General features: G+C 51.9%; 8 protein-coding genes; 4 read left to right on the top strand and 4 right to left on the bottom strand.

Moving 5' to 3' along the window:
• Positions 1 to 16: 16 nt before the first annotated feature.
• Positions 17 to 7,324, top strand: RCC_01602 (probable phosphatidylinositol 3-kinase tor2; the record flags this gene model as incomplete). Its single annotated transcript, XM_023766896.1, has 1 exon — positions 17 to 7,324. One exon carries the CDS (start codon positions 17 to 19, stop codon positions 7,322 to 7,324), a length of 7,308 nt encoding a protein of 2,435 aa, XP_023622664.1.
• A 3,494-nt stretch (positions 7,325 to 10,818) lies between these two features.
• On the bottom strand, positions 10,819 to 12,945 carry RCC_01603 (related to N2,N2-dimethylguanosine tRNA methyltransferase; the record flags this gene model as incomplete). Its single annotated transcript, XM_023766897.1, has 1 exon — positions 10,819 to 12,945. The coding sequence occupies one exon, from the start codon at positions 12,943 to 12,945 to the stop codon at positions 10,819 to 10,821; it is 2,127 nt and encodes a 708-aa protein (XP_023622665.1).
• Positions 12,946 to 14,064: 1,119 nt separating this feature from the next.
• On the top strand, positions 14,065 to 15,884 carry RCC_01604 (related to putative tartrate transporter; the record flags this gene model as incomplete). XM_023766898.1 has 6 exons in its annotated part: positions 14,065 to 14,279; positions 14,332 to 14,493; positions 14,550 to 14,871; positions 14,922 to 15,232; positions 15,297 to 15,783; positions 15,837 to 15,884. 6 exons carry the CDS (start codon positions 14,065 to 14,067, stop codon positions 15,882 to 15,884), a joined length of 1,545 nt encoding a protein of 514 aa, XP_023622666.1.
• A 65-nt stretch (positions 15,885 to 15,949) lies between these two features.
• On the bottom strand, positions 15,950 to 16,795 carry RCC_01605 (uncharacterized protein; the record flags this gene model as incomplete). The annotated part of the gene is made up of 1 exon (XM_023766899.1): positions 15,950 to 16,795. The coding sequence occupies one exon, from the start codon at positions 16,793 to 16,795 to the stop codon at positions 15,950 to 15,952; it is 846 nt and encodes a 281-aa protein (XP_023622667.1).
• Positions 16,796 to 17,367: 572 nt separating this feature from the next.
• RCC_01606 (related to C4-dicarboxylate transport protein mae1) lies at positions 17,368 to 19,110 on the top strand (the record flags this gene model as incomplete). XM_023766900.1 has 4 exons in its annotated part: positions 17,368 to 17,401; positions 17,464 to 17,721; positions 17,780 to 18,101; positions 18,156 to 19,110. The coding sequence occupies 4 exons, from the start codon at positions 17,368 to 17,370 to the stop codon at positions 19,108 to 19,110; spliced, it is 1,569 nt and encodes a 522-aa protein (XP_023622668.1).
• Positions 19,111 to 19,612: 502 nt separating this feature from the next.
• Positions 19,613 to 20,620, bottom strand: RCC_01607 (related to theta class glutathione S-transferase; the record flags this gene model as incomplete). XM_023766901.1 has 5 exons in its annotated part: positions 19,613 to 19,924; positions 20,002 to 20,037; positions 20,111 to 20,277; positions 20,408 to 20,528; positions 20,585 to 20,620. 5 exons carry the CDS (start codon positions 20,618 to 20,620, stop codon positions 19,613 to 19,615), a joined length of 672 nt encoding a protein of 223 aa, XP_023622669.1.
• Positions 20,621 to 21,894: 1,274 nt separating this feature from the next.
• RCC_01608 (uncharacterized protein) lies at positions 21,895 to 22,770 on the bottom strand (the record flags this gene model as incomplete). The annotated part of the gene is made up of 1 exon (XM_023766902.1): positions 21,895 to 22,770. One exon carries the CDS (start codon positions 22,768 to 22,770, stop codon positions 21,895 to 21,897), a length of 876 nt encoding a protein of 291 aa, XP_023622670.1.
• A 1,152-nt stretch (positions 22,771 to 23,922) lies between these two features.
• Positions 23,923 to 25,107, top strand: RCC_01609 (uncharacterized protein; the record flags this gene model as incomplete). The annotated part of the gene is made up of 1 exon (XM_023766903.1): positions 23,923 to 25,107. One exon carries the CDS (start codon positions 23,923 to 23,925, stop codon positions 25,105 to 25,107), a length of 1,185 nt encoding a protein of 394 aa, XP_023622671.1.
• Positions 25,108 to 25,194: the final 87 nt, after the last annotated feature.

Consider the following 25,194-nt stretch of genomic DNA (forward strand, 5'->3'; position numbering starts at 1 on the left):
TCACACTCTGCCCGCCATGTCCGWCTACAAGGAAATTATCGATGCCATCTTCACAGACCTCAAGGCGCGCAGCGAGGTCGTCCGTCAAAATGCTGCCGCCCGGCTGCTGGACAATGTCAATACCGCCTACCGGGAGCTGTCGCAGAGTCCGTTCCAGACGTACTATGCCGATGTGAACAGTCGCATGGTGAACATGATCCTGGGCGGCAACGACACCCACGAACGAACCGGCGGACTCTACGCTCTCAACGCTCTGATCGATTTCAAGGGCGACGATGCCGCGCAAAAGGTACCCAAGTTCAGCAATTACATCAAGCGGACACTCGAGGGAAATGACACGAGCGCCATGGTGGTTGCGGCCAAGTGCCTGGGGCGACTCGCAACGCCTGGAGGTGCTCTGACGGCCGAGCTGGTTGAAGCAGAGGTCAAACGCGCTTTGGAGTGGCTCACATCCGAGAGGACGGAGAATCGACGCTTCGCTGCGGTCCTTATATTGCGGGAGTTGGCCAGGAATAGCTCGACTTTGCTGTACATGTACATTCCGGGAATTCTGTCCAGCATATGGGAAGGCTTGCGCGATCAAAAAGTAGTGATACGCGAGACGGCAGCCGAGGTGGTGTCGCAGTGCTTCAAGATCCTCTCCGCCCGCGATCCACAGCAACGATCCACATGTCTCACACGTATGTTTGAGGGTGCCCAGGATGGTTTTAAGCGTGGCACCGTGGAGTGCATCCACGGCTCTTTGCTAGTCTACAAGGACCTGCTGATCCAAGGCGGCATGTTTATGCACGGCTCAAAGTACAAGGACGCTTCCGACCGGGTTCTGCTCCAGCAGTATCGCGAGCACAGAGATCCGACAATCAGACGGACGGTCGTGGAGATCATCCCTTTAATCGCCGCATATGCGCCCAAAGAGTTTTGCAACCTCTATCTTGCCCGCTCGATGCAGCATCTTCAGACTCTGCTCAAGGATCCCAAACAACGGAATATGGCATTTGTGGCAATCGGCAAGGTTGCACATGCTGTCACCTCTGCCATCGCACCCTACCTTGACACGATCCTACTTCACATCAGAGACGCCCTCTCTGTCAAGAACCGAACGAAGCACTCCGACGAGGCTCCAATTTTTGAGTGCATCAGCATGATGGCAATCGCTGTTGGTCAGACTTTGAGCAAGTACATGGAAGCGCTCTTGGATCCCATCTTTGCATGTGGACTTTCAGACTCCCTAACCCAAGCCCTGGTCGACATGGCTCATTACATCCCACCCGTCAAKTCCACCATACAGGAGAAATTGTTGGATCTCCTCAGCAGAACGCTCTGTGGCCAACCTTTCCAAACTCTGGGCCATCCTACGCAAGGTAAAGGCCTCCCTCCCATCTTTAACAAAGACTACCGCGACCAAAGAGATCCTCAGCATCAAGATCACCAGGACCAAGAAATCGCGCTTGCCCTTGTAACGTTAGGTTCATTCGATTTCAGTGGCCATGTGCTCAACGAATTCGTTCGAGATGTGGCCATTCGCTATGTTGACGATGACGATCCAACAATAAGGAAGGCCGCCGCATTGACTTGCTGCCAGCTGTTTGTCAAGGACCCGATTGTGCACCAGACAAGCCACCATGCCATCCAAGTAGTTTCCGACGTGATTGAAAAACTGCTCAGCGTCGGCGTCTCAGACATCCAATCAGACATACGACAGACAGTCCTGGTGTCGTTGGATGCACGGTTCGACCGTCACCTGGCAAAAGCCGAGAACGTGCGCATTCTATTTCTCGCCCTGWACGACGAGAAATTTCCCATCCGAGAAGCTGCCATGACTATCATTGGTAGGCTGACCTCAGTCAATCCCGCATACGTCTTTCCATCGCTTCGCAAAGTGTTGATCCAACTTCTTACTGAGATCGAATACTCAAACAGCCCCAACAACAAACGTGAGTCCGCTCAGCTAATCAGCCATTTGGTCAGCGCAAGCAGCAAGCTCATCAAGCCATACGTCGACCCCATGGTGACAGTGCTCCTCCCTAAAACGGAAGACCCAAATGCCGACGTTGCTGCTACAACATTGCGAGCCCTTGGCGATCTCGCGACTGTCGGTGGAGATGATATGGTCAGGTACATTCCCGAACTCATGAAGATCATCATCAGAAGTCTGCAAGATCTTGGTTCTCCTAAGAAGCGAGAGGCTGCTTTGTGTACTCTTGGCCAGCTTGCCAGCAACAGTGGCTATGTCATTGATCCATACACTGATCACCCCGAGCTGCTGACGATCTTGGTCAATATTGTCAAGAATGAAGCACCGGGCGACCTTCGAAGGGAGACGATACGATTGATGGGTATCCTTGGTGCGCTCGACCCATACAAGCATCAACAAGTCGTAGAAGAGTCTCCCGATTCAAACCTTCGGGCGGAAGCGGAGGCCGAGTCAGATGTCACTCTTATCATGAGAGGGCTGACCCCTAGCAACGAGGACTACTACCCCACGGTCGTCATCAACACTCTGATGAGCATGCTGAAGGAAGACACTCTAAAGCAATATCATTCCAGCGTTGTGGAAGCGGTGATGAACATCTATCAAACCATGGGAATGAAGTGCGTGCCCTTTTTGGGTACTGTTGTCCCCGGGATCGTTGGCGTTCTGAAGGATGCAACATCCGAGAATCGCCTCGAGGGATACTTCAACCAGTTGAGCATGCTCGTCAAGATTGTACGGCAACACATTCGACCACATCTACCCGTCATCCTCGAAGCGATCAGCGATCACTGGTACAAGAGCAATCAGCTTCAAGCCACCATTCTTGCCCTCGTTGAGAGTATTTCCAGGAGTTTGGAAGGCGAATTCAAGGTCTACTTGGCTAGCGTTCTCCCGCTCATGCTCGGCGTTCTCGACGCAGACAACCGAACTGATAGCGGGCGCGCAGCATGTCAACGGGTGCTGCACGCTTTCCTCGTATTTGGTCAGAGCGCGGAGGAGTACATGCACCTCATAATCCCGGTCATCGTGCGAATGTTTGACACATCAGATGGACGCTACCGACACCGAGACGTGCGGAAGTCAGCCATTGAAACAATTGGAAAGCTGAGTCGGAAAGTGAACATCTCCGAATTCGCGACCAAAATCATCCACCCACTTGCTCGCGTACTGCAAGGCACAGACACTCTGCTGAAAGTACCCGCGATAGAGTGTTTGTGTGCACTCATGTACCAGATGGGCCAAGAGTACACACACTTCATTCCAATGATCGACAAGGTGATGGTGCAAAACAGAATCAACCACTCGCACTACCAGTCTATCATTCAGAAACTTTACAAGCGTGAAGCCCTGCCGCAAGATCTGACAGATGACAAGTTGCTAGAAGATATTGAAGATTTGACTGTTCCGGACATTCAGACCAAGAAGCTTGCAGTCAACCAACAGCATTTGAAGAACGCCTGGGAGGCAAACCAGAAATCTACGAGAGAGGATTGGCAGRAGTGGATGCGGAGGTTCTCTGTCGAGCTGCTACGAGAAAGCCCACAGCAAGCGCTCAGGGCCTGTACCAATCTCGCAGGAGTCTACGCACCTCTTGCTCGCAGTCTTTTTAATAGTGCTTTTGTCAGCTGCTGGACGGAGCTCTACGATCAATATCAAGAGGAGCTAGTACGTTCCATCGAGGTCGCCTTGACAAGTCCAAACATTCCTCCGGAGATTTTGCAAATACTCCTCAACCTGGCCGAATTCATGGAGCACGATGATAAAGCACTGCCGATTGACGTGCGCACACTGGGCATGTACGCTGGAAAATGCCACGCTTTTGCGAAAGCATTACACTACAAAGAGCTGGAATTCAACGCTGAGCAGAACGCAAGTGCTGTCGAAGCTTTGATTTCTATCAACAACCAACTGCAACAGACGGACGCAGCTTTCGGCATCCTTAGAAAGGCCCAAGGATATCAAGACGTCGATCTCAAGGAGACGTGGTTCGAAAAACTGCAACGGTGGGAAGAGGCACTTCTCGCATATCAGGCACGCGAGGAAGCTGAGGGAGGTCCTCAGAAGGCCTCATTTGAGGTTGTCATGGGCAAGATGAGATGTTTGCACGCTCTCGGTGAATGGGATACACTTTCCGCCATAGCGCAGGACAAGTGGATGATTGCGTCAAGCGAGAACAAACGACACATCGCACCCCTAGCTGCAGCTGCGGCCTGGGGTATGGGGCAATGGGACATCATGGACGACTACCTTGGTGCCATGAAGCAGCACACTCCAGATCGAAGCTTCTTTGGTGCCATTCTGTCCATCCACCGGAACCACTTCGAGGAGGCGCATGCACACATTGCCAGAGCGCGAGATGGCCTCGATACGGAGCTTAGTGCCTTACTGGGGGAGAGCTACACCCGTGCATACTCTGTCATTGTCCGCGTACAGATGCTGGCGGAGCTGGAAGAGATCATCACCTACAAGCAGCACATGAACGATCCCGAGAAGCAGGAACGCATGCGTGCAACCTGGACCAAGAGATTAAAGGGTTGTCAGCGCCAGGTGGATGTCTGGCAACGCATGCTCAAGGTCCGGGCTCTTGTGATAACACCACAGGAGAACGAAGACATGTACATCAAGTTCGCTTCAATCTGCCGCAAGGCCCAGAGAGGCGGTCTGGCGGAGAAGAGTCTTAACAGCTTGCTGGGAAGCCAGGCCTGTATAGGCAACTTACAAACAGGACCAGAGGGCTGGGAGCGGATCAAGAGGGCTCCATACCAGGTGCAGTATGCCACTTACAAGTTCCTGTGGAGCAACGATCAGCACGATGTCGCTCTCCAAGCGCTCAGAGAATTCACACTACGATTACGGGAGGATTACGAAGACACCAATACAGCTGCACTCGCCATTGCTGGCCCAGCTGTCAACGGCGCACATGTGTCGCTCCTCAACGGCACGAACGGAGTCAACGGCATCAACGGAGCCAATGGAATCCACAGCAGTGGTCCGTTTGGATCTGCTCACTCGCATCACATCTCCGCAAAGGAGAGAGCTGAGCTTGATGAGTGGAGAATCTTGCTCGCCCGATGCTATCTGAAACAGGGTGACTGGCAAGTTCAGCTGCACAATGGCGACTGGCAGTCCGAGTCCGTCCAAGACGTCCTACAATCATATTACTCAGCCACCAGATACAACGAGAACTGGTGCAAGGCATGGCATGCATGGGCGCTCGCGAACTTCGAAGTCGTCACGTCCCTCACATCGGGGGACCGCGAGGCAGCAGACGTTCCACATTACATTGTCTCGGAGCATGTGGTCCCAGCTATCAAGGGATTCTTCAAGAGCATTGCGCTTTCTTCGTCCAGCTCGCTGCAGGATACGCTGCGATTGTTGACCATGTGGTTCGCCCATGGCTCGCACCAAGAAGTTACTCACAGCGTCACCACAGGCATAGCTTCGGTCAGCGTCGACACATGGCTAGAGGTAATTCCTCAGCTCATTGCCCGAATCAATCAGCCGAACAGATTGGTGCGTGAGGGAATCCACAATCTACTGGTCGAGATTGGGCGCGCGCATCCCCAAGCTCTGGTCTATCCACTTACCGTCAGCATGAAGAGTGACGTGGGTAATCGCTCGCGATCTGCCGCCAAGATCATGGAGGCCATGAAGCAACATTCCCCGAAGTTGGTAGAACAAGCGGGGCTGGTCAGCCACGAGCTCATCCGCATCGCTGTCTTATGGCATGAGCAATGGCACGAGGGCCTGGAGGAGGCCAGTCGTCTATACTTTGGTGATCACAACATTCAAGGCATGCTGGCGACTCTTGAGCCTATGCACGAGATGCTCCGCAAAGGACCAGAAACTTTGCGTGAAATTTCCTTCATACAATCATTCGGCCGCGACCTCAACGAGGCTCGTGACTGGTGCGAGGCATACAAATCGACAAAGGAGATTGGCGACCTTAATCAGGCGTGGGATCTGTACTACGGGGTTTTTAAGAGGATTGCCCGGCAGCTTCCACAACTGATGAGCCTCGAACTTCAATATGTCTCGCCGGAACTGAAGAATGCACATGATCTTGATCTTGCTGTGCCGGGCACATATATCAGTGGGAAGCCAATCATTCGCATCCAAGTCTTCGACCCTGTGGCCACGGTCATCTCCTCCAAGCAGCGACCACGGAAGCTGGGTCTACGAGGTAGCGATGGAGCCAAGTACGATTTCATGGTCAAGGGCCATGAGGATATTCGACAAGATGAGAGAGTCATGCAGCTCTTTGGTCTGGTCAATACTCTCCTTGCAACCGATCCGGAATGTCTCAAGCGTCACCTCAACATTCATCGATATGCTGCCATTCCTCTGTCCACACAAGCCGGTCTCATCGGATGGGTGCCAAACTCGGATACTCTGCACGTGTTGATTAGAGAGTATCGAGAAAGCCGCAAGATTCTTCTCAACATCGAGCATCGTATCATGTTGCAGATGGCACCGGATTACGACAACTTGACTTTGATGCAAAAGGTTGAAGTCTTCGGGTACGCCCTGGACAATAYTACTGGCCAGGATCTCTACCGCGTGCTTTGGCTCAAGAGCAAGTCGTCGGAATCCTGGCTGGACAGACGAACGAATTACACGCGCTCATTGGGTGTCATGTCTATGGTCGGGTACATCCTAGGATTGGGGGATCGCCATCCCAGCAATTTGATGCTTGATCGTATCACTGGCAAGATCGTGCACATCGATTTCGGAGACTGCTTCGAAGTCGCTATGCATCGTGAAAAGTATCCTGAGCGCGTTCCCTTCCGATTGACAAGAATGTTGACCTTCGCCATGGAAGTCAGCAATATCGAGGGTTCCTACCGCACGACTTGTGAACACGTCATGCGACTACTGCGAAGCAACAAGGAGTCCCTGATGGCAGTTCTCGAGGCATTCATTCACGATCCACTCCTGACATGGCGTCTGGGAACTCGCGAAGACCCGCCTCAAACCACATTCCCATCAGAACGCCGGGCCAGCATCATGGCGGATGCAAACGGTATAGAAGACGGTCCCGCAGCCGGACGTCGCGCTTCCGTCATGGGTGGCGATCCCAATGCACCGCCCACATCCGAGAGGCCACCAAACAGCTCTCTTCGTCCCCGAAATCGCAGTATCGTGCAGGGTATCGATCCCGCGGACAAGGAAGTACAGAATGTGCGTGCGCTGCAGGTGTTAAGCAGGGTCAAGGAGAAGTTGACCGGCAGAGACTTCAAGAAGGAGACGGAGCTGAACGTCACGGAGCAGGTGGAGAGGTTGCTGAGTGAGGCGACGAATTTGGAGAATTTGTGTCAGCATTATATTGGTTGGTGCAGCTTCTGGTAGTATACGGTGTTAGAAGTGGGACGTGGGGGGATTGCTTTGTTTGCACGGTTCAGCGTGGAGTTGTGATTGTAGATGTCGTTGTCAGAATAGAGTGAGGCGGGTTTCGATGTTGGAATGCATAGCAAGGGCGTGCTTTTATATCAGCAATCTAGACATGATCAGTACTGCAGCGGTTGTCTTGTGCGTGCCAAGTCTTTTCTTCCTAGAGCCTGAAGCTTAAGTCTTTGCCTTGCATTTTTGCACGACGCTGTTGATCAGAATATTCTGTCCGCCAATGCCGTGACGAACGTGTCTCGATTTTAAATAGGTTTTCATGGGGAAATGGTCCATGCAGTGATGTTCCATGCATCGGGACACTAGCGAGCATGATGCCGAATCGATTTTCCAGAGATTCACCCTAGCTACCCCTGAGAGAAACAATCAGCATCGAATCTCTTCCATTTAGGCTGCACACTTGACATGGATGTTTCTAGTTGCGAAAGTGGTCATTCGAAGAGGCAAGATCGCAACTTTGCTCGCTACCGCTCGATTGCGGACGGTCAGAGCTCAACAGACTAAAAACATCCCTGTACAATGTACAATAGGAGTGCTCGGCATGAGCCAACTGAAGCAGGTAATACAATATGGCTTCGGTCGGACGACGAAGCTATATTGTATCCATGGTCGAGTGGCCACGCGTGTGACTGACTGTCGGTAAGCTTGATGGTCGGTGCGAAGCCGAAAGTCGCCGCTGCTTTGTTGACGGAAGGTCGAACATCTTTCGATTTTGCTGGAATTGGTATGAGGAAATAGATACAATTTTTCTGATGAGAATGACATTGCTTTCGTGATATTTCGAGTAGTCTAAATTGTCTTGCTGCGTGTCTGTAGAAGGGATATGTGTTTGCACGAAATAAGGTTTGATATCGTGGCATYTTCACGAAACTACAGGAAAGCCTCAACGGCGATTTCGAATGGATTGGAAGTATTCGATCGATATGAGGAGACATTCAGGCATCTTCAGAGTCCTTACTCCTATCAATCGGCCGCTGTTTTCATACGGCATGGCAATTTATAGGAAAGCTGGTATGTCGATCTTCTTCTTCCCCCACGGCTTACCAGGAGGCTCCACCCAAAGCTACCATCGACTGCAAATCTCGTTGCAACGTAGACAGACTTCCAAAGAGTCAGCTGCTGCTGTTGCCAGCTCGCTCAGAACCAGCAAATTCTCCCGCACATCCGGTCAGAGGGAGATACTTCAGGGCCCTTCTCTCCTCCTCTCTTTCCTCTTCACGTTGGATCCAAACTTTTGCTCTGAAACAAAACAGATCACAATTCCGTTTGGCTTGCGTCTTGATTTCAACTTGCCGATCAATCAACTTGCACTCTACGGAGTCTTGCCTGTCGACCATATCCAAGTTTGACTCCAAATCAATACCTCACACAAAGCCGCAGACATGAGAGGTCGTGCACCGTCGCCTTACCCGTTTCGGTCGCAGACAGCTCCCCGGTCCAAAGCATATGGCACCAGCACGCAGGATGCTGGAGTGGTGTATACGGTGACGGCGATTTCAAAAAAACTTCGCCGCAAGTGTACCCACGCCTGCCAGATCGTCGCGTCCCACCTCTTCCACGCAGGTCACAGCGGGAAGATGGTGAAGGGCGATATCGGCGCTCCGCGTCGTGCTTGATTTTTCCCCCCAAGCATGACGGGTTCACCAGGCAGGTCACAGCCTGGTGGGCTCATCGTGTCGCTGTCTTGTACAGTGGCGCGAAGAGCTCCATGTTCCTCGCATCGTATTCACTCGTGGTGCTCTCGTGGCGCATGTTACCGTGTGAATGTTCTTTGTCGCATGGTGTTTCCCGTCTCTGTACTGATATCTCAGGTGCCCGATGGCACTCCATGCATATGTAATGTGAGATGATTCATGAGCGAGTCYATGTACCAGGCAGATCATGGCGATGTCAGCCGCGACATAGTCTCGGCATGGGCGACAGTAAGTGATCGCCATCGTCGCCGTCGTTGCACCATTGTCGCCGCCGTTGCGCCGTCGTCGCCGTCGTTGCAAGGTCTGTTGGCTTCCTGCCGCATGGAGACAACCGAGGCATTCTGTGATCCTTCCTGCTAATGCACCGGACAGCTTTCTCGGAGAGCCGCGTTTCGAACTGGAATTGAGGGTACGCTGATACCACGCACGGGGTCAAGACGTCCACCATCGCCCAGACGCCCTCGCCATCGTCGTATGGTCTCAGATCAAAACCCCAGAGACTCAGGTATCATTAGAGACTCTGTACATCTCTACCGCTCAGCAGCCTTCGAAACATCCACACCTCCGAGCGGTAGTCGAGCCGGCGGCATTTCGTAGACTCCACGCAGCGTGAGAGCGGCGATACAATCGACCAATGGTGACATAGCGGCACCTACGATCTCTAGCACGAAAATCGCTACGGCACAATTCGAGATAGAGCATGGCCGACAAGAGTGGAGCTTGCGGAACGCTTACTGCAAGAGTTTGATCAAGCAAATGGAAATACTCGAAGTAGAGCACAAGCATGTGCTAAGTGAGCAGATAAACAGTCTGGACGAATACTTCCAAYGAAAGCAGGAGGACGGCAAAGTGCCGGAGAAGCCGTTCGAGGACACAAGAAAGATTGACAAGATGGCCGAAGACAAGCAGCTCACGATCGCTGTACAGGCCGACTTGACGGCGACAGAGATCCAGATTTCTTCTGCACATAGCCATGTCCATCCAGTAGTGGAGCAATTGTTCATGTTCGCCAATCGTCGAGCAGCAAATTTCCAAGATCTGGGAGCCCGGCGCCTGTCTATCAAAATTCATTGCGACCTCAGTGGCAAGGTAATGAAAACGAAAGCGGAGGTGAAGCTATAGAGGACTCGACACCGAAGCGGAAGAGGAGCGGTAGGAGGGACGAGGCCTCGCGCAACAAGAGCAGACTTGATGACCTCACTCACGACCAAATCGCTGGAGGTAACGGAAGAGAAGACCAGGTCTGCGATGACGACGAGGACGGTGAGCTCCAGTAAAGTATTGGTATCAACATCTTACGAGGGCCCACCATCTACCCAAGAGAAGACCTTCCGTCTCGAAAGATTCTCCGTCATTCAAACTCCTGGCCAAGGCAACCGCTAGTCCTTTATGCCATCAAGAGATCTTCAGCTCCTCGAGCGACCATTCACACTTGGGCTCCTCCCACTGAGTGCAAAAGCAGCAATCCCTGAKGCGATATCGCTCTCATACATCCATCGTCAGACACAGCGCTGACGAATTCTCCCGGCACGGGTCGAACTCGTGCGCTGCGGAACCAGCGCTGCTAACGACGACATGTCGCAAATCTAGGCATGCCCTGTCGGGGCTTGAAACAGAGACAGGCTGTCCTCGCAGCACAGCGCATTCCAGACTAGAGAAGAGCAGACGGCGGTGCGAGGCGTTCGACGAGAAAGGGAAGACTGCAAGGTTCATTGTGCTACTTAGTAACACCAACAAATGGCCTGTTCAACCGCTTCCCTTCKCCTTGGTCATAGGCCCCCAATTCTCCCTCGGGTTCATCTGATAGCGAACCAATCTCTTCGCACCCTTTTCAGGCTTTGGGTTTCTGCCCAGCGATTCGTCAAAGACGACATTGATCCGCTGTATTTCGCCCGCCGGTTGTTTGACCTTGGCAGCTCCGTCCGTGATGATCTCAGGAGTTGCAGAGTCAGCTGCGGGGCCATTGGCAGTGTCGGTCTCAGACTCTTCAATCTTCCTGGCATTCTGCATGATATGCCATCCTGCAGTCCCTTCTTTCAGCGCACCCTCCTTGATGGGCTGCTTTTGCCGCACCCATTCTCTCATCACCTCCCAAATGACAGTCCATGGCGCATCTGTCTTGATGCTCCCGGGCTGGCAATGACTTCTTGTCACTATGTAGCCTGCATGCCTGAGAGCTCCTTTGACAGAAGCGTCCGAGGGAGCGATACAGTGCAATACCTTGCTAAGTGCGGAGAGACTGATGAAGAATGGATGGTGGTCGAGGGTTTCAGCTGGAACTCGAGGGATCATTTGCTCGGACTCTTTCGATGATGGAGAGTTGCCGTCCTTGTCGGTGAGCGGATCCTTGTTGATCAACAGCTCATCCAGAGCTGTCGTCAACATGCCCTCAATCCGTGGTATTGTCTGGTAGACCTCACCATCAGCGGTCTCCAAGCTTGCCAATACCTGTTCGATGAATGCACGATTATGAATGGGACCACCCCACATTGGCCCAGCTATGTGCATCTTTTGCTTGCAATGATCGCATAGCCTGTCTGCGGTCGGCGCCTGGGCGATTGTATGTTTGTAGAAGAATGTACTGTTCTTGCCAGCTTGCGACACATTACGACCCAACATATTCGTCGACCAAGCTCCGCAGCCATAATCACAAGAGTAGACCAACATTGTCTTGCCTGCGAGAAACTTGACATCCGCTGGACTCTTCCGAACGCGTACGAATACTCTCGCATAGAAGTCAATGTTTAGGGAGAGGAGAGGCTCGACAGACAATCCATAACRAGCGGCTGCGGATGCGATGGAGTTGATGATCAAACGTACTCCACCCTCGTGCGCATGCGAGCCTTTGACAGGCATGCCTCCGTACAGCGCGTACGTCTTCTCACAGTACCCCGTTGACGCAAAGACACCAGCATCTGTACATGTGACGCAGAGAAGACCTCCGTCGTTCAGAGCCTGCAGTGCTGCATCGATGAATGGTGCTGCGGTACCGTATGGATCTAGATCAATCACATCGTACTTTTGGTTTTGGTGAGAAGGACCATGCGAGTCAGTAGGCGGAAATGCCACTTGATACATGTGACCGATGGCGTTGGCAGTGTTGGGCGTAATCAAGGATTTGAGATCGTTGTGCTCAATGTTCAATGCCATGCTCTTGGTGGCATTTGGGTTCATGTCGTTGGCCACCACTGAAGTAACAAATGGTATCTCTTTCGCATATCGCAATGCTCGTAGTCCAGTGGCGGAGAGGGCGTCCAGAATACGGAAACTCGGGTTTGTGGGCTTATGTTGTTGCCCGTTCGAGTTGCCTTCAGCACCTTTAGCTGGCGGCTGTTGTCCATTTGTGCCATTCTCGGGAACGATGGAAGCTGAGCTTGCAGCAGCATTGGTCTCATCTTGCAGTCCCGTGCCCGCTGCTACACTCACACCTCCATCTAGCTCATCAGCCACAGCTTCATCAACTGGTTTCTGCGGACTCCCATCAGCAGCTTTTCTGAGCTTCGCGCTGCCCTCTTTCTCTCCGTTCGCGGCATCTGCTTTCCGCTTTTTGTATGCCGCTCTCTTCTGCTGGTTCTTCTCCCTGAATTTGTCGTGATATGCCCTCTTCCGCGCTATCCAATCTTCGCCAAAAGCTTTGATGCTCAGTACACTCAGATCCCGATTGAACTGCTGGATGGGATTGTAAAAGACGCTCTGTGCTTTGACCGATTCGTCAATCTTTGATTTGTCTTTCGCCTGCGGGTTCACGTGCTTTTGCGTATTTGGTGGAATGAGGATATACGCCTGGCCTTCGCGGATTGTCTCGTAAGTTTTCCCTTCGTGTTCGATCAGCTGTCCAGCTGCTGGAGTGCTATTGATAGGGACGGTGGCCATGGCGCGGAGTGAGATGGCGAGAATCGGGCTATGTGTTGTGGATAAATAGCACCTCCAAGCCCGCAATACGTTGTTCWGCATGCGTGAGTACAACGCTTTCACATGTCAGAGAATGTTCCTAACGATTGTCGTGAGGTTGCTAGCTCCATTTAATTTTATGCACGATGACTAAACTTTGATGCATTTCGAAAGCGGCAACATCATCTCTCGCTCAAGCCCTTCTTTCCTCGTACAACTGCAGTGTGGCACTTTGCCACCTCGGTCAGTCTCAATTCCCAGAATGACACGCGACGGTTACGCATGTGGCTGTAGAGCAAGCCTTTTCACTACTTCCAAGACTCGGCGAAAGAGACTGGCAAGCGGCGACGCAGCAAGACGTACCTTATGCTGCAGAGCGGCCCTTGATTGATGAACAGGAATCTCTCATGAACGCCATCAACCTTCCGGATGGTCTGGATTGTTTCAACACCCAACCTCTGGCAAGGAGAACACGACCCGGGCCACTTAACCTCTTGCACCTAAATACTGCCAAGATATGTCCTGAGCCTTTGGGCCCCACACATCGCTAACGCCTCCACCTGTCGTCTCTTCTGACCCCATAAAAGATTGGTGGGGACTTCGAATCAGACCAATGCGGCAAGACTGCTGGGGCTCTGGGGCTGCTATAGCCGTGACCCGTGAGTGGCAAGAGTCAAATCCATTCAAGCGATCTGCATCGTGTAATCGAAGCCCAGCTGGAGAGGGATCTGTGATGATAATAATGCCCCGAAGGCGAAGACTCACAACGTGCTGCACACCGGGCAATAAGCGCATATGTCTCCCTAAAAGACTTGATGTGTCCCACCAGTGCGTCGGATCCGACATGCCTAGCCTAGCGATACCCAGGCTTGGTCTCTCGAAGCTGCTTAGGAGTTCGCGCACAGATGGGGTCATCGCGCACGTCACCCCGTGGAGAGCTAGGTTGCGTGCTCGTTACGCGCCGTAGAGCAAGCGAAGCGCTACAAAAGAAGTAAGTAAGCAATGGGATGTCAGGTACCCTCACGACTTTTTTTCTCAACACAAACTTCTAACACAATGGCTCCCTTTCCCCGGAAGGCCATCCGACCTGCAACTGGCGACATGACTCCTGCTCCGCCCAATGCGAGCGAAAAGAGTGGGCATAATAGCGACAGTCCATCTGACTCTCAGGTCGAGTATGCCATCAACCAGCCAGTTATCGTGGATGAAGCAACTGAGAAGAAGTTGATGAGGAAGGTGGACATGCGGCTGATTCCAATGGTGATGTGGATGTACCTGATGAGTTTCATGGATCGAGTTTCGATTGGAAATGCTAGGCAATTCTATCCACATCTCGTATCGATGGGTTTCTGCTAAATCCCTCGACAGGCTATACGGCATGGAGTCTGACTTGGGATTGGTAGGCAGCCAGTACCAGGTCGGTATTTCCGTCCTTTTCATTACCTACTGTCTGTTCGAAGCGCCATCGAACATGGTCCTGAAGCAGCTGAGGCCGAAATACTATCTCGGGGCTCTGACGCTGGCATGGGGGTGGGCTCTACCAGATGAGTCTCAATCCTTTCGCCTGAATGTACTGACATGGACAGTCTCGTTGCAACATTTTCGGCCTTCATCCAGAACTTCACAGGTCTTCTCGTGATCCGACTTCTCTTGGGACTCTTCGAGGCCGGCCTGTTCCCTGGACTTGTGGTATACTTGACCATATTCTACAACAAACGTCATATTGCCCTGCGAATGGCATATCTCTTCACAACAGCCGCAATAGCTGGCGCTGTTGGAGGTCTTGTCTCATACGGAATCGGCTTCATGGACAACGATCCGAACGACGCCAGTACGAACCCTGGTGATCCCGGATACGTGATGCCACCGGGCACAGCAGGATGGAGAGCCTGGCGTTGGATCTTCGCGGTTCGCCAACATTAATTCGCAAATGTCGACCAGCGTCTGACTCTCTCCAGATCAACGGAGCTTTGACCGTCGTCACTGCATTTGCCATTCCATTCGTCCTCGCCGACAATCCCGAGACGGCTAGTTTCCTGACTGAAGAAGACCGCCGGAATATGATTCTCCTCCGACAGGCAGAAGTAGGCCAGACCGTATCAGGCCAAGAGTTCTCCATGAAGGATGCAAAGGAAGCCTTTAAAGACTGGAAGGTTTATGTCATGGCCGTTTGTCAGTTCTGCAGTAACACCACACTTTACGCATTCAGCGTTTTCCTGCCCACCATCATCCGGGAGACGGGTGATTACTCCATCGCGGAGGTCCAATGGTCAGTAGCCGGCTCTTGTTGTTCTTTGACGAAAAATATGAGCATCAATGCTGACTCTCACCAGTCTAACCATCCCAATCTACGCCCTCGGAACAGCAGTCTACCTCTCCTGCGCCATTTGGAGCGACAGCATCCAAATCCGCGGCCCTTTTCTCGTCTTCAACATCTTCGGCGTCATTGCCGGCTACATTCTTCTCCTCACATACGCCAACCCGGCCGCGGCGCTCGTAGGGTKTTTTCTCATCGGAGGCTGCATTTTCACGTGCTGTGGAATGGCCATGCCTTGGATGTCGACGAACAATCCTCGATATGGGAAACGCACGACCGCGAATGGGATTCAGCTTACGCTGGGGAATGCTTCGGGGGTGTTGTCGCCGTTTTTGTTCGTGGGGAGTGGACCGGTGTATGTGGAGGGGTATGCGGTTGCTATTGCGTTGTTGGGGTTGAACAGTTCGTTGTTTACGGGTATGCACTTTTATTGGAGGCGGCGAAATGCTAACAAGAGGGCTGGCAAGGAGGATTGGATGGTTGAGGGGCTTTCCGAGGATGAGGTAAGAACTGTGCGAGACCTTTTTTTTTGGTGGTTGTACTAATTGTCCTGCAGGTCAAAGAGGCGGGTGATCGGAACCCGAATTACTTCTTTACAATATAGTCTACAATACGATAGAGTACCCAAGTTTCTTGGTAAGAAATAACCGAACAGCGAAGAAGTCGTTACTATCGGTAGTGTCTGCAAACATGACTCTGAGCCCGGACCATATCGATAAGAGCGTCCAGTTTCTTTCCCATCATGTCCATGGAATGGTCAAGTGAACGGTAGCGTGCTGCGCTGACGTTTTCATGGATCGCCAACGCTTCTTCTACAGTGTCAACTTTAGTCGACGTCTCGTCAACTGTCTCTTGGATCACAATGAGAGTGTCGCGAATTTCGTCCACGGTCTCTGGCACATCCTTTAAGTCGTCTTTGATCTCATCGACAGTATCATTGATCTCCGTGACGGTGTCTTTGATATCACAGGTAGTGTCGTTGATGGTATCTGTCTGGGTATCAATCCCATCCATAATCGCTTCCATGCTAGCAACCCCGGCCGAAGTGGTCTCTAGCGTATCTGCAATCTCATTGACCGTATCATTGATGGCATCCGAAGTCATGTCGATGCTATGCACAGCACCAAGCATGATGACCTGATCTTCACGGCTCAGAATGGAATGTCGCAACTGCGTGACTTCTTTCAGCAGCTTGTCGAGGGTCTTCAGCTGTCTCGCCATCGCATCATTCGTTTCGTCCGCCGGCTCACTTGCGCCTGCTGCCATGGCGGAGCTTTCGGCTACCGGAGAGGGCAACTGCTTCTGCATCTCCAGCAGCTTCTGGATGTTGCGGTCAAATGAAGATGTGGACTTTCGTGCTCCCGTCTTGGCTGCTTTGAATGCGGGTTTGGTGAGGATATTGTCAGCATCATCATTGCTGGATGGAATGACCACCGGGGCTTTTCCTCTCGACTTGACCGCCACTGGTCCATTGCCTTTGGCCTTCGCCTTGGTTGTAGTCTTCCTCGGCGCCATGTTTCCGCTGCTGGTTTTGGCGACGCGTAGCTAACAGGAGCAACGACGCGTACCACGCGAGGGTAAGATCAACGCCGAGGGGTTACTCCGTACAGTAATCTTGTACAAGACCGGGCACGGACGCCATGGCGGTCCTTTCACCCCATCTTTCTCTTCCATCTGCTTTCATTTCTGACAATCCACGACATCTCCAGATGCATGTCAACACTCGGGATGCTGGAAGGACGGCTCGAATCGATGCAAGCTGAAGCTACAGCTCCTTTATAGAGCTCGTCTCAAGCCTTCGCGGCTCGCCATATCCGATGTCAAATACGTCCAGTTACCAGTGGTACCTGACCTGGTCTAGCTTGCCGGTCTGCCGATGTGGTGGGCTTGCACGAGGCCTGTCGTCATGCCATGATCTTTTTTGTACCGGCATCATCATTCCACTCCCCAACCATGCGACATAGCATCCGGCGAAGAGCAGCAGGCCATTGAACGCAGCGGTTTGGGGCATCTCCTTCAATCCCTAATTCGAACATCTTATCGGCGAAGCTTTCACCTAGCTTGCAGCAGATTGAGAAGCACCAACCATGGCCGGGGGCAAACATGAGCGATCGGCAAGCAGTAAGTCAAGCGTGGAGTTTACGATGCCAGGATCCGCGACTGACGACTTTTCTCATATCTAGCACCACTGCCACAACTCCGCCTGGTGGGAGTCGAAAGTGAGAGTGAGAAACATTCGCCATCGACTCTGAAACCACCTCCAACAGCTCAAAGACCAGGTTCCTTCAGACAGTGGAGCTCCGACAGATTCCGCAGGAACATGTTTGAACACTATGAGCACATCCACCACCTGCATTTCAAGGAGAGGATACGGCACTTCACCTTCACCTGGTTTACAATGACCATGGCTACTGGTGGCGTGGCTAACGTCCTCTACCAGGGTGGGTRTCTTTCACAATCCTCAACATCTCCATCATCTTATATTGACCTTGCCTGCAGTGCCATATCGTTTCCCAGGGCTGTATTATATCGGCCTTGTCTTCTTTCTCTTCAACATCGCCCTCTTCATCTTTAATGTCACCATGATATCTCTCCGCTTCCATTATCATCCTTCAACATTTCTACAGTCGATCCTGCATCCGACTGAGAGTCTGTTCATTCCCGCAAGCATCATCAGCATAGGGACAATCCTGCTGAACATATCACAGTATGGACTTGCTCCTGGCAGAGCCGGGGAATGGCTTCTTTCGACGATGACTGTTCTGTTCTGGGTGTACTGCGGATTGGCAGTTATCTTTAGTTGTGGCATCTACCTTGTCATGTACGATGAGGCCCTTCCGCAAATCCAACAAATTTGTGCTGACGAAATCTGCAGGTGGTCCACCCAAACATTCACAATCGCTCAAATGACTCCTGTATGGATCTTTCCATCCTATCCACTGCTCGTTATTGGTCCTCACGCGGGAGCTCTAGCAGGGAATCTCTTACACCGTCCGGACAAGGCTCTCGAAATTGTAATCGGAGGCTTCGTTTTCCAAGGAATCGGCTTCATGCTCAGTTTCATGATCTATGCCGCCTTCATCTATAGGCTCATGACGGAGAAGCTTCCACAAGAGAGCCTTCGTCCCGGCATGTTCGTGAGTGTGGGTCCTTCTGGATTTACCATATCCGGGATCGTATCAATGGGCAGCATCCTTCCGGATATTGTCTCTCCAACATTCATGGGCAATGGCGAGCTAGCAGGTCAAGTAAGCAAGATCGTCAGCATATGGGTTGGACTGTGGCTTTGGGGACTCGCATTCTGGTTCTTCTTGGTCTCCGTTGGTGCACACTGGTCTTGTCTGGGCAAAGGGAGAATGCCCTTTGCAATGACATTCTACTCATACGTCTTCCCCAACACGGCCTTGACAGCGGCAACATTTGCCATCGCAAAGGCTCTCGATAATCGGCCCATCAAGATTCTCGGATGCGTTATGACCATACTCTTGATCATCGCCTGGTGTGCAATATTCACTATGATGATCCGGGCTGTGGTTCTCAAGGACATACTTTGGCCACAGAAGCAAGAGGATCGCGAAGAGGGTGGCTGGCGTAAGGAGTCTTCTGAGCGATTGGTATGCGACCTAAGGCGGTGTAATACCCACGAAGGCATGCACGTCAGGCTCAGAAGATCCACTTCTCATGATCCCGGCAATGGGGTTCTTGTGCCTGGGATTGAGAGTGTTGTCGGATTGAGAACTTCTGGATGCAGCGCGGAGCATGAGGGTAGCATATCCGTCCCGGAGCTGGTGCGAAGCCCCGTTGAACATTCGCCCAGCAATCTTGTGTGATGAATAATGGGGTGGTTTGTTCGGATAATGAGCTACACGAATGAACGAGCAGACGGCCTCGGAGGGATATGCGCCTTTGTATAACACTATCCACGCCTCGTCGACCTCTCAATTGGTAGAGATGTGCAAGTGAGTCACACCGGCTGATCACCGAACAGTTGCGTTTTGCAACTCTACGTGGGCTGCACGTAGAATTCGGGCAGTGGAGGAGCCTTTGCATGAAGTTGGGAATGGGAAAGAAGTCTGCCTCCCCACCTGGACTTGGTCGGCACTCAAGCTTCAATTGAACCAAGTTCGGTATTAATGTGGTACCTGCAGGGCTGGATTGAAGTGCGGATTGTACCTGAATGGCGGACTTTGCACTGGGCAGGATAAAACCAAGGACGAAACTTGACCAAGGCGACGAGACCAACTTGGAAATGTAGAGCACAGGATACCAAAACAATGAACGTAGCCTTTCTCATCATTCCTATCCGTCGCGAAGAATTACGAAAACATCCCTCTAGTTCTTAGCATTCATCTTGGCCTTCTCATCCAACACCTTCTTGACCGCAGGGCGCGCAACAAGCTTCTGGTGCCACTCATAGCACTTTGGATAGTTGCTCTTCCACTCATTCTCGAATCCATCATCCTGCATCAGGAATCCCACCATGGAGTTCCAAGGCACGAACATCAAATCCGCATAGGAGACTTTGTCGCCGACCAAGTAAGGCTGCTTGGTCTTGGAAAGGTGCAGGTCGATGACGCCGAGGGTGCGCTTGATTTCGTTGCCGTAGCGCTCAATGGCGCTCGTGATACCTTTTTCGGAGTGGAACTGACGAAGGAAGGGTTGGAGGTTAGTTTTTTGTTGGATGGGATGCTTGGAGCAAAGCGGTGTTGATTGAGACTTACGAGTGTGAACCAGGCTTTTTGGCCGAAGTATGGGCCCTGTGGATTGATGGTATGTCAGTTTGAGAATACTTTATGATGTTGTTTATGGGATAGATATTCTTCTTCATACTTGTCCTGAAACCTGGAAGTGCTCCCAGACTTTCTCGTGGTACTTTTGTGGAGATTGAGTGTAGCTGAGAGTCTTCTCCTTGTCGTACTCTTCAACCAGGTAGTCGATGATTGCACCGGACTCCCATAGTGTGATGCCGGTGTTTGGGTCCTCGATGACGGGAGTTCCTAGCACGGATTATTGTCAGTGAAGACTCTCGGAGAGCATCATGCTTGAGGAGGGAGTGGAAGAGGAGTTCGGGAATCGAAGTCTCTTTGGAGCGACCCTCTTGTCGAAAGTAAGAGTTGTGTGACGTACGGCCGTTGGGGTTGAGGCTGATGAATGGCTCCTGCTTCAAGACGGAGAAGTCCATGTACTCAGTCTCGTAAGGAATCTTCAGCTCCTCGAGAATGATGGCAACCTTCCATGGGTTGGGGCCCTGCAACCGTAGTGTGAGTTGCTAGACGACGACATTGGTTCGATCAGTGCACTGACGAGAACGTGTCCATAGAGCTTGATTGGCTTCGACATGATGATAAGTTGTTCAAAAAGTTTGATAGTAATTGTTCTCTATCAATGGCAATGTTAAGCAAGAAGATGGAAGTGGAAGTCTATAAGTAGCCTTGTCCTACCACCGGAGGTGGCACAATCCAGTGACATCAAGATCGTCGTTGATCGGAACTAGGACACCTGTTCCAGGCAAAATGTGGTCGGAGGTCTGTCTCTAGACGCATGAGCTTACCAATGGTTATCATTTATGGTTGTTAAATGGCTGAAGCTCACTCATCATCACAATGGTGGGGCAAAGAGAGTTTGGGCTATCATTCTAGAGCTCTTTTTGAAGCTGTCCAGACTGCGGAATTGTTGAGGTGTGAACGATAATGAGCCAACATGAAGTGGAGAGAGGTTTGAGGATGTTTGGGAGAATAATGGAAAATGGAAAATGGCCAATCTACCACATGGTTCGGCCATTCGATTGCTCATAAGTCCTGACCATGTAGTCTTTTCAAAGTGCCAAGAAAGACGGCCCATATGTCGTGAGAGCAAATCCTACACATTGGAGGGGTTTTCATCCACCTGAATGACTCCATACCCAGCTGCGAGACAAGTTTGTAGCCCTGGGAGGATTGCTTRTGATTTTCCCGATTCGACGCTGGTCGTCGTTGACGACCATCATCATTCAACGCACGTTACCTCCGGAGGTAAGGTAGGATGAACCGATTGTCAAGAAGAACTCGGCCTGAACTCCGAGTCAGTTACATGTGCCAATCGTAAGGACACGACGAGCGTCTGGAGGGATCTTCCAAGATTGCAGCGCTAGAAGCGACGTTCAGATGCTCTCATGCAGTTTGGTGGCCGGTGTTAGGGAGCGAGAGAGATTTCCTAAGCTGGCGAGGAGATGGCTCGCCTGGAAAGCATAGATATGACTTTTTGTAGGCGTGAGGCCTTGGTGGTGAAGATCCACTCCACGAAAGATGTCTCCATCCTTGGTGGTAAAGCAGTTTGCGAGGATGTCCGGAGCTTCATTCACAGACCCCGGACTCGCACGGAGACCATTGCCAGAGGGCTTCAGTCCAGTCTTTCTTTCGTTACTGTACGGACATTACATGTTCTAACAGGCAAAGCAAAGCCACGCGAGGATCCTCCCTCGACAACCATGTCCAAGAACTCCACACATCAGTGCCCTATTTTATGTCCACGTAAGGAATGTGCTACATTCAAAAGTCCCCAAATCATGACCCCAACGCCATGCTGTACACAAATCACCGACTTTCCATATCCAATTACTTGCCCAAGCTCTTACATCACCATAGTCCTGCAACTCCTGTGAACCAGCCAAAACTGATGGCAGTCAAACTGGCCATTCCAACGAGCGCGAGTAGGGTCTGCCTTTCCACCAAAGCATCCGCACTATTGCAAGTCACACACTTGAACTCGTTCAAGGGTACATACGGCTTCGGTGTGTACATCCCAAAAGTGAACTGGTTCGCCACGCCGAGATAGCCAGCCTGGGGAGCTGCGCTGATATCTTTCGCAGCATCGTGGATGATGAGGGTGTAAGTCTCAGTGAGAAGCGGGACGGTCGCACTAGACTGGAAAGCGCCAGTGTCCCAGATGATGCTCTGCGTCTCCTCCACCGAGACATTGGAAGAAATCGTATACAGCTGGTTGTTTGTGGCGCAGGATGCAAGCACATCAATCTTTGATGGCGTAGCGGAAAGCGAAGTGTAATTCCATACAAAGGTGACGAAGTCTTCGATCTTGTAATACTGCGTCGAGAGGGCGTTGGGTGTGATCATCGAGACACCGCCGGCGGGCAATCGTGCGTCGTAAGTCTTGGACTTCCCAGTCGTCTTTGTACCTGAGCCTGTAGATGTCCCTGTCCGTCGTGCGGAGCCCGTCGTCCTCCCTGAAGATGCATCGCCCGTCTCATCGGCTGTGTTGGTCGTCTCGGCGTTCTTGTCATCGCTGTTTGTTGACGTCTCTTTCGTCGAGGCCTCGGTCGTGGCGGTGTTGCCCTGCACTCCCGAGAAGGAGAGGTCGAATTTCGAAGTATCTTGTCGTCGTTCCATGGGTGCAACAGCATTCTCAAGATCACCAACGGGTCCCCATCCTGGCATCCACGCGGATGTTGCCCCAGAGAAGAGGAGGAGGGATGTGAGCAGCTCGGCGGGGCGCATCGTGTAGAATATGCAGATGTAAGGCTACGAAGCGGTATTATGAGACCTGGCGCGCTCAAGAGTGCGGAATAGATGGGATGAATTCGTAATTGTAGACGAAGTCTGTTCCGGGATGAGATGGATAGAAATATCGCGTCGTGTCACTCGTGCCTTCCGATTACTTCCTCGTGGTCTGCTGTTGTGTACTGTAGCGAGTGAATAGAATAGATAGGCGCCACGTATGACAGGTACACAATCGCACGCGGTCACAAGAAGCGAATGTAGGTCGTGGTGATGGAAAGGTCGTCAAGGTCGAGTGAGGTTTCGGTGCCACAAGCTGCGAGCAACACGGGGAGGGTTGAGAGGAGAAAACGGGACCCCTGCAAGATATTAATAGTCACACGAGGGGGCGAAAAACACTTCACTTGCGCTGAAGCAGACGATATGCGTTGACGGATTCTGCCCATAACGCTGTATCCTACCGATCTACTACCAACCAAACACTTAACCTGATCACTTCCTGGACAGAGGCTTGATAAGACGAACAATGGCAGAATTGAACCGGATATGGAGATGAGAAGATCGACGCTAGCCCGAAGATCCGATCAATCCGAACTTTCATCCAGCCTCGCCGCGTCAACACCCACACGTCGCCAGCATTTCTGCGTTTCTTCATCAAACGACAAGTCCATCGTGTGAGCGTGCCATCTCTCTGGACATTCCAACTTCCAAGTCAGAGCCGCCTGCCCTTGGAAATCTTCCCTGCACGGGGCTGTCGGGTCAAATCTATCGGTCCCCGTACCATGACTTGCTCAACAGAGGCAATGACATGGCAGTTTGGTAGGGAGAGACCGTTGAGTGTCATATCCGCTTACAGTGACAAGACGGGACATGTGTCGTGCACAACTCGCTGCAAGTCAGTGGTATGACCAAGTGTGAGTATAGCAAGAAAGCCAAAATCAACACGAGCTTTGCTCTACTACGAAGTAGAGGTACCCTTTCCCGGTTGAACTATTKACCGGCTCGGCTAGAAGGATCGTCTCCTCCTCGCCCGCCTCTCCATGTTAACGTTGGTGGTAAAGGAAGTCTTCAGCGGTTTCCAGTACCCTACACAGTCCTGTTTCACGAGGTCCTCCTGCGCGAGGTGAACAACCAGGTTCGCCTGCTTTCGCAATGTCCTTCCGGCTTCTTGACCTAGCGGATGAGTTGATACTGGCCATTGCGCAGACAACACCCATATCAGACTTGCTACGACTGCGTCTTTCATGCGGAAAACTGTATGAGATTTGCGACTTTCCATTGAAGGAGCGCCGTCATAGACTCTATCTCCATCCACGGAGTCTCTACTTTGCAATAGATGTCTGCGATGTGCCTGCATGGTCGAGGGATATTACAGAGATCGTAATTTTGGGGAACTCGGAATCAACTATGACCACAAGGGAATCTCACCAGTTCCCAGACTGCCGGCTCGACTACCATCCCTGGTCGCAGTTCCCTCCCACCGCCCAGGGAGAACGCATGCTGGAGTACAGCGAACTGGTCGCCGCAGAGTTCAACAGCTTCGAGCAGAACTACGTCACGCTTGTTGATGCATTGGGAAAGCTGCCTCGTATGCGAACGATCAGGTACGCAGCCAAAGCTATCGAGCCCGGCTTCTGCAGCGTAACTCCGGGTACTGTCATGGCTCATGCAATGCAACGCGATCTGTGGAGGAACTCGTTTGGCAATCCTGACCAGCCGCAGATGCGTGCCGCTCTCAGAACAGTCTGGTGGTCAGACGCTGAAGTCTGTTCCGGTCTTCTCGCATGCTTTCCCCATAAGTTTGCCGAGATAATTATTGAGCAACCAATGCCTGCGGTAAGGAGTGTAGGCTATCGTTCGGATTTTGGACCTACACTCAAGCCGGTTCCCTCTTTCACCGGGGTAACGAGCGTGCGATACACGGCTCCCGGTCCAGAAGGTTGGATCGCATTCGTGAGAAAGATGCTTGAGAATATGCCGGCTTTACAGAGCCTAGAGATTGACATAAGGAGTGCGAGGTACGAGAGGTCCTTGTCGTCAGATCCAACGCAAGTGCATTCAAGTCATCCTTGGGAAGAAGATATTGACTTGTCTTGGAATCCGTCTCCAATAATCTGTCCGAAACAATCGCCACTCCTCCAAGAGGTCATGGTTCGGGGCCCACGAGGCACGCCGTTTACTGTCGTTGACGAGTCTCTAACTACGGCCTTGCAGACATACAGGGAGAATGGATTCAAGCTCTCTGTGACCCAGCCTAAAGCTTCGAATCCCGGCCATGGCTCACTGCAACAGATCGCGACAGCAACATTGTCCAGGAGTATCGGTAGAACAGGCTGAGACGGACTTGAAATTTCGCCGATCTTCTCACACAATCCAAATACAAAGACGCAACAAACAATCGCAAACATAGCTTGGGCCGATTTC

The sequence above is a fragment of the Ramularia collo-cygni genome, assembly GCF_900074925.1.
Source record: "Ramularia collo-cygni strain URUG2 genome assembly, contig: RCC_scaffold02, whole genome shotgun sequence".
Classification (NCBI taxonomy): domain Eukaryota; kingdom Fungi; phylum Ascomycota; class Dothideomycetes; order Mycosphaerellales; family Mycosphaerellaceae; genus Ramularia; species Ramularia collo-cygni.